The sequence below is a fragment of a genome, unplaced genomic scaffold (assembly GCF_019419815.1).
Source record: "Pyrus x bretschneideri cultivar Hongxiangsu unplaced genomic scaffold, Pyrus_bretschneideri_v1 Contig14, whole genome shotgun sequence".
Lineage (NCBI taxonomy): Eukaryota > Viridiplantae > Streptophyta > Magnoliopsida > Rosales > Rosaceae > Pyrus > Pyrus x bretschneideri.
In genome coordinates this window covers 7,102,186-7,109,424 of record NW_025999435.1, presented here as the reverse complement: position 1 = coordinate 7,109,424, position 7,239 = coordinate 7,102,186, and the positions used below count along the sequence as shown (strand labels likewise).

The window sequence follows — 7,239 nt, the reverse complement described above, 5'->3', positions numbered from 1 at the left end:
AGACCCTTCCAATCCAAATGGCGAACAGGTTGCTAATTTGACGAACGTCCTTGAGCAACAGACCACCTTGGTGAACCAACTTATCGAGCGCATCAAGATACAATGCGCACTAGATAAGGTGTCCCGAAGTAGGACAAGGGCGGAAGAACGAGACTTATTCCAACGACATCTCGACTAATAGCTGCTCAGCACGCTAAGAACAGTGGGTTTGGGTTATGTGCATTCTTGTTTGGGCCCTCGTGGAAACATCTTCTCCCACCTAGATGTGCACGGAAGTGTTCATTCTCGACTAGGCTCACGAGTCAGTGCGCATTTGAGGTTGGGTTCATACTTCGACGAGCACTCAAGATATTCCAGGAGAAGCATCCACACGAGGCTAGGCCTACAAGGAGATCCTCCTACGAGGCAACGAAGTAGGTAGCCGCATGATGCCTAGAGAAGAGCACGTGAGCAGCCCAGCTCAAGTTCCACTAGCAGCACTTGCCCAGAGCGGCGGTGAGCAGCATAGGGAGAACCGCATGAATCGCAACTGCGACACAAACGAGCAGGACAAGCCGAAGAGTAACATGGACTGGTCGGTCAACACAGGGGGTTGCTGGAGGCTCCACTGCCCCACTAGGTGCAAATCTAGGAGGAAGTACAAAAGCTCGTAGCAGAGCAGCTATGCGAATTCCAGCTCATTGACACTACCGATGATGCCCTCCATAAAGACGTGGCCAAATTGAGTAGGTCACCATTTACAGACGAGATTAAGTAGACGGAGCCACTGTGGAAGTTCAACTCGCCACATTTCACCTCATTCAGGGAAGATGAAGATCCGGAAGACACTTAATGCACTACCGAAGTGCCATAACGCTATACGCCAACAATGATGCTTTCATGTGCAAGATCTTTGCCACGACGCTTTAAGGCGAGGCGCAAGATTGGTTCTACACCAGGTCGCCACATTCAATATGGAACTTTAACGAGCTTTCCTTAGCTTTCACGAAGGAATATTCGTCCTACCGCTTGATAAAAAAGAAGTCTGATCACTTTTTCAACTTGAAGAAAGACTCGGAGGAGTCACTCTGCACTTACGTTAAGAGATTCAAGGCGGAGAAAGCGAAGATTGTCGGATGTGATGACAGCATCGCATGCTCAGCTTTCCGAAAAGGGCTCTCTGCAGATTACCTACTTTTCGAAGGATTGATTATGGGTGAGAACCTGTCCTTGGCAAACTCTTTTGCTGTGGCAGAAAAGCAGTGCCTTTGGGATGAAGAAAAACACTCCCAGAAGCCGCCTGAACAGCCGCGCAAAGAAGCGGAACTGACTCAAAATAAGGTGAGCGATAAACCGCTCAACAACAAAAATAAGCTAGAAAACAGATACAGGGATTGGTCCCTAGCAAAGGGAGACATAGCGCCCAAGATGTACACCAAGTTCTCAGTCTCGATCAACCAGATCCTTCGTGACCTCAAGGACAAGCCATGGTTTAAGCCACTGCCACCCATAAGGGGCAACTCCTCTAAGATGGAGCAGACCAAATACTGCGCATTCCATAGAAGTTCTAGGCATACAACTAATAATTGTACCACATGGAAAAGGTACATTGAGCAGCTCGTGAAAGAAGGCAAATGTGACCAGTTTGTCGACAGACCAACTGCCCGGCCAAGACAAGAAGCAGATGCTGATGCCGAGCCTCCAGCCAAGACAATCTAAATCAATGGAATCTTTTCTGAATCCGAGCATTTGGAGGCCACCAACAACTCTAAGATGAGGAAGATCTAACAGGCAAGATCGGTCAATTAGATTCAAGCCATAGATGTTGTACCTGGGCTAATCGTCAGCTTCATCGAGTAAGACACTGAGGGAGTAGATTTTCCCTATAACGACGCCCTGGTGATTTTTGTACAATTGGCCCATGCCATCGTTGACAGAATCATGGTGGACAACGGTAGCTCAGTCAACATCCTACAACTGTTAGTCATCCAGAAGATGGGCCTGGAAAAAATGATCCAACACAAAGCAGATGTCTTGACTGGATTCAATGAACTCACCACAACTGTCGACCGATGCAAGCCCTTCTTTAAGGCAATAAAAAAGGCGTAGAAGGATAAGTGAGACGATGAGTGCGAGAAAGCATTTCAGGACCTAAAGAAGTACTTAACATCACCTTCACTATTATCCAAGTAGGAAGCAGCGGAGAACTTGTACATTTATCTGGCGGTATCAGAAGTAGTAGTAAGCTCTGCCCTTATACGAGAAGAGTTGGGGGTTCAACTGCTTGTATTCTATACATCCAAAGCTTTCATCGATGCGGAAACCAGATACCCAAAGATTGAAAAGCTAATTTTGGTGCTAGTTGTTGCAGCTCGGAAGCTTAGACTTTACTTTCAAGGGCATCTGGTCATCGTTATGACCTAGTACCCACTGCGATCAGTTTTGCACAATCCAAACGCTTCTAAACGAGTGATGAAGTGGGCGTTGGAACTTGGCCAATATGGCTTAGCATACCAACCCTGCACGGCGATAAAAGCCTAGGCATTGGCAAACTTTATAGTAGAATTCACCCTAAGCCTGAATGATGCAGCAACACAGCCCGAAATGCCCCGAAGGCAGCTGAGCATGCCATTGCCCTACCAACCCCACTTGATGGAGATTTTTGGCGTTTGCAAGTAGATAGATCATCCAAACATCAAGGATTGGGGGCAGGCCTAGTTCTTACTACCCCAGATGGCTCGATGCTCGAGCAGGCGATCACTTTAAGCTTCAAGGCATTAAACAATGAAGCAGAGTATGAAGCCTTACTAGCAGGTCTCCGATTGGCAAAAGACCTAGCGGTCAAAAAACTCGTATTCTATTTCGATTCCTAGCTGATCACTAACCAAACTTCAGGGGAGTACACATCAAAGCATCTAAGGATGGCCTAATACCTCGAGAAGGTACGAGAGCAGCTAGCGACGTTCCAGGCGTACACATTCACTCAGGTTCCATGAGTAGAAAATACCCACATAGACGCACTAATAAGCCTAGGCTCTGCGCTAGACCATCAGCTCAGGCGTTCCATCCTAGTTGAGTACTTGGAAAAGCTAAGCATAGATGAGGAACCATCAGTCGAGGTGGTGCAGATCAGCACAACCCTGAGTTGGTAAGATCCCTTCATCGACTACATAGTCAATGGAACACTCCCCGCAGATAGACTGGAGTCCAGGAAGCTCCAGATGAAGACAGCACGCTACTATATGTGGAACGACATGCTCATTCGAAGATCCTTTTCAGGACCGTATCTCTGCTGCCTATCGTTTTCTGATGACTTGAAGATTCTTAGCTCAATCCACAAAGGCGTCTGTGGAAACCACTCTGGAGGCCACTCTTTGGATCAAAAAGCTCTCAACGCTGGCTATGTACAAAAGTGTGACAGCTGCCAGTGCTTCAAGCCCGTGCCTACACTACCTGGTGACAAAGAAATTGACAAGTAGTGGAATGCCTACAACCTCCCACCACTTCTTGGACCCTGTTCAAGATGAAAACGTTTGAAGACTCAAGCAGCTCAACGAACGAGATCTCTCATGTCAAGAATCATCAGTTGTTATGCCATTATTGCTTACGATCAAAGTTAATAAAAGCCTCTATTTTCAATGAAGATTGAAGGAATTATTCACAAGTTTGGGCTAAATGAATAAACAAACCGACCAGCTTATGATAAGCAGAAAACACTTGCTACCCTGCAGGTATGGCGTAAGCTCTCCAGTGAGAGAGGATAAACTAATCAACCCTGGGACAAGCAGAAGACACCTGTAGCCCTGCAGATATGGTGTAAGCTCTCGAGCGAGAGATGATAAACTAATCACCTATGTGACAAGCAGAAAACGCTCTATGCCTTGCAGATATAGTGTACCCTTGTGACAAGTAGAAAACGCCCTATGCCCGTTCAGACATAGCGTGTACTCTCCAATACAAGAGGGTAAACTAATCCGGAATATCCAAACGTGGATGGGTGGTACGACTGTTCAGTTTCCCCTGAATACAGCGACTACTTAAGCTGGACGACTCCCAGAATTGGCCATTACAGTCATTCCCCTGGAATAGATTTAGCCAACTGCAGGATTCAATTTCGCGGGATCCGGGGTATTTAACTGGAAGAAACGCTAAGTGCAGAACCCCTGCCCATGAAAGAATTCGTGTGACAAGATGGTATGTCCTCGACATGTAAATCTTCATGAAGTGACTTGGTTTTAAAGTGTTGCAATACTAGTTAAGCAACCTGCGGAATCAAAGTTGCGACTCAGAAGGATATGGCCTCTGAGGTGCGATTTTTCCTACATCTTACGCCTAAAATGCCTCCGTGAGCCAAGAATGACGCCTAAAGTGGTTACGCTGGTCGTTTGCTTCTGTAAGTGAGACGCCCGGCCGACGACCCAAAGGCTGGTGGCCTAAGGCAATTTGTAAGCTGATACTTACACCTACTATGACTATGAGGACTTGCTTACTTACTTAAAACAACGCTTTCGGTCGACAGTCTAAGGTTTAAGTTTTGCTAGGAAAAAGTCGAGGTACGACTATAGTAGCTAAACGGACATCCTTTGTTTCTTATGAGAAGCATAAGTCTGGTCGACGACTCTGTAAGTTAAAAATCTCGCAACATACCCTAGGAGGGCCAAAGCTCAAGAAGCCACTAAAGTCGAATGTCATGACTATAGCGGTTATGTGGATCTCCTCTGCTTCCTACAAGAAGCATGAGTCCAGTCAATGGCTCTATAAGTTAAAAATCTCGCAACATGGCCCGGGAGGGCTAAGGCTCAAGAAGCCACTCGAAAGCCTATTTATAACCATAGTAGACACGCGAACTCCTCTGCTTTCTACGCAAAGTACGTGTTCGACCGCTAGCCCTATAGGTTAAAAGTTTTGCAATACACTTTGGGAGGGCTAAAGCTCACGAAGTTATCCAAAGCTGAGATTCACAACTAGAGTAGCTGCGCAAACTCGCTTGCTTCCTTCGGAGGCAACGAGTTCAGCCACCGGCTCTATAAGTTGGAAATCTTGCATTTTTCCTCTTGCAGGTAAAGCTCTATAAGCATTAAAGCCAAAACTAAAGCCTAAAGTGACTATGTGAATCAACTGCTCCATCAAAGTAGCCAACACGACTGCCCATCCTATGCTAAAGTTTTGCAAGTTGCCTCAAGCAGGCAAGGCTCTCGAAGCCCTGAAGACAAAGCTAAAACCTAAGTGACGACGTGGGATCGGCTGCTTCATTGAGGCAGCTCACCCAGCCCAACGTCTTAGGATAAAGTTTTGCAAGAAATATGGCGAAATAGAAGGATGAAGCAAAACAAGGAAAACTGTTTATTAAATTTCTAACAAATTGATAAACCGGCTCGAAGGCCAACAAAGTTCAAGCAAAGCAGAACAAAAAGAAAAAAAAAGAAAAATCCTAAGTTTAAGCAAAAAGACTACTCCTTGGCAGCTTATGCAACCATTGGTTCCTTGATTGCCACGCCTTCAGCAACCGCATTGCTCCCTGCATCCAAAGCTTACATCAGCTCATCCTCAGCCACCCCCTGCCTGGACTACCTGACCTTTAGCTGCTCCACCAAATGTAGCCTCAAATGAGAAATCAAGCAGATCAACTGGAGAAATGGAAAAAGTCTCAAAGTCCTTCTTGGAAGACTCATAATTTGACAACTTGCCCTGAAGATGGTTTACAAAGCCAAGCTTGAAGAAATCGGCTTGACAAGAAGCAAGTGCCACTTTGTGACCAGCTTTCTCATTCTTCAGTTGCACATTCTATTCAACAAGCCTAATGTGAGCGCCCTGCAGCTCATCTAGTTTATTTTTCAAGTTCTCGCTAGCAGACAGCGCACCTTGCAGATCCACTTCCTTGGACTCAAGCTTACTAGCAACCTACTTGAGACGAGACATTTCAGTATGCATGAAGATAAGCTCCTCGTCCTTGGCAAAGCAAATAGATTGTAGCTCCGAATTGACACGTTCAAGGTCATCGACCACCGGAGAAACACGACTAACTTCCTTCTTTACAACTTCCAACATCGCCTGAGTTACACTAAGCCTAGCATTCAAATGGGTGACTTCCTGATGAGCGATCTCCAGCTACAAAGAAGTGGGGGCAGAGACATCAGGCCCTTTCAAAACGACGAGTTCAGATTTGAGCTTCTTGATCTTTTCAGCTGCTGAGCGAAGCTGAGTCACCATTGCCACTTTGGCCTCCTTAGCACACTTGACAGCATCTTGGCCAACGCGCATAGACTCAGCTGCCAGGATCAAAGTCTTATGCATTATAGTAATCAGGAAGGATCTCCTCGAGGAGGCAGGACCCTTTGCAAAAGAGTCTGAGTAGAGGACAACTTTCCCAACACTGTTAACAAACTTGGTGCATGCATCGATGTCCTTAAGCAGCTCAGCTTTCAGCAGTGCACAAACCTCGGGAAACTCTCTAGCCTTAGACTTGATAGATCTCTCATAACTGCCCGTGCGAGCAGATTTCCCTTTCATAGCAGACGAGTCAGTCACGGCAGAAGGAGGAACAAGCTCAGGCGCCATCTTAGCAGCATAATCCACCTTCCCGTTTTTCATAACGGTGAGTCTCTCAGAAGTAAAACCAGACTTAGCTCTCGACGGACGCTTCGATACAAACTCAGACACTGGAGGCGTCGCCGAACCCTTCTGCTAGGCAAGTTTCTCAGCAATGGATTTTGTTACCTTCGGAGCAGTAGGTTTCACAGTCTAAAGCTCAACAATATTCTTTGCCTTTTGGGGGAAGTTAGATTAATGACGAGCTTCTCGGTAGCAGACGAGCTCTCACGAGTAGCAGAAGGAGTCTTTGGCTTCTTCTCAGCCGAAAGTTCACAAGCAGGTAAGGAATACCTTTTATTTCCACCCTTATTAGCAGCAGGCTCTACAACATCGATTAGTCGAGCCAACGCTTTGTCCTTTATCTCTTCCTTCGGTGGCAGGCCACATTTCTCTTAATGAAAAGGGCTGAGCAGCTAGCGCTACCTATGGTACTCTGCAGGAATGCCCAAAGAGATGTGCACTTTCCTCATATCCGCCGAAGTCTTTGGAGTTGAACCAAACTCTTAATCTACACAAAGTAAGAACGACGATCAATAAATTAAAGTCCTGGAGCATGTTAACAAAAAATTCAAGCAGGATAAGAATGAAGCAGTTCACTTACCACTGATAAAGGTGGTCGGAACACGCAGCTTAGGAGAAGAGTTAGACTCCCACTCTCTGCTCACCTCC

At 46.2% G+C, this 7,239-nt stretch overlaps 1 protein-coding gene across 1 annotated transcript; it reads left to right on the top strand.

Moving 5' to 3' along the window:
* Window positions 1-428: 428 nt before the first annotated feature.
* LOC125475159 lies at window positions 429-1,698 on the top strand. Its single transcript, XM_048579530.1, has 2 exons — window positions 429-591; window positions 911-1,698. The coding sequence occupies exons 1-2, from the start codon at window positions 429-431 to the stop codon at window positions 1,696-1,698; spliced, it is 951 nt and encodes a 316-aa protein (XP_048435487.1).
* The last annotated feature ends 5,541 nt before the right edge of the window (window positions 1,699-7,239 follow it).

Excerpts from the sequence above, each read along its gene's own strand:
- LOC125475159 (XM_048579530.1), top strand. The coding sequence starts at position 429 with ATGCCTAGAGAAGAGCACGTGAGCAGCCCAGCTCAAGTTCCACTAGCA. Across the intron at positions 592-910 it reads CTGGTCGGTCAACACAGGGG|GCGAGGCGCAAGATTGGTTC; the intron begins GTTGCTGGAGGC and ends CGACGCTTTAAG.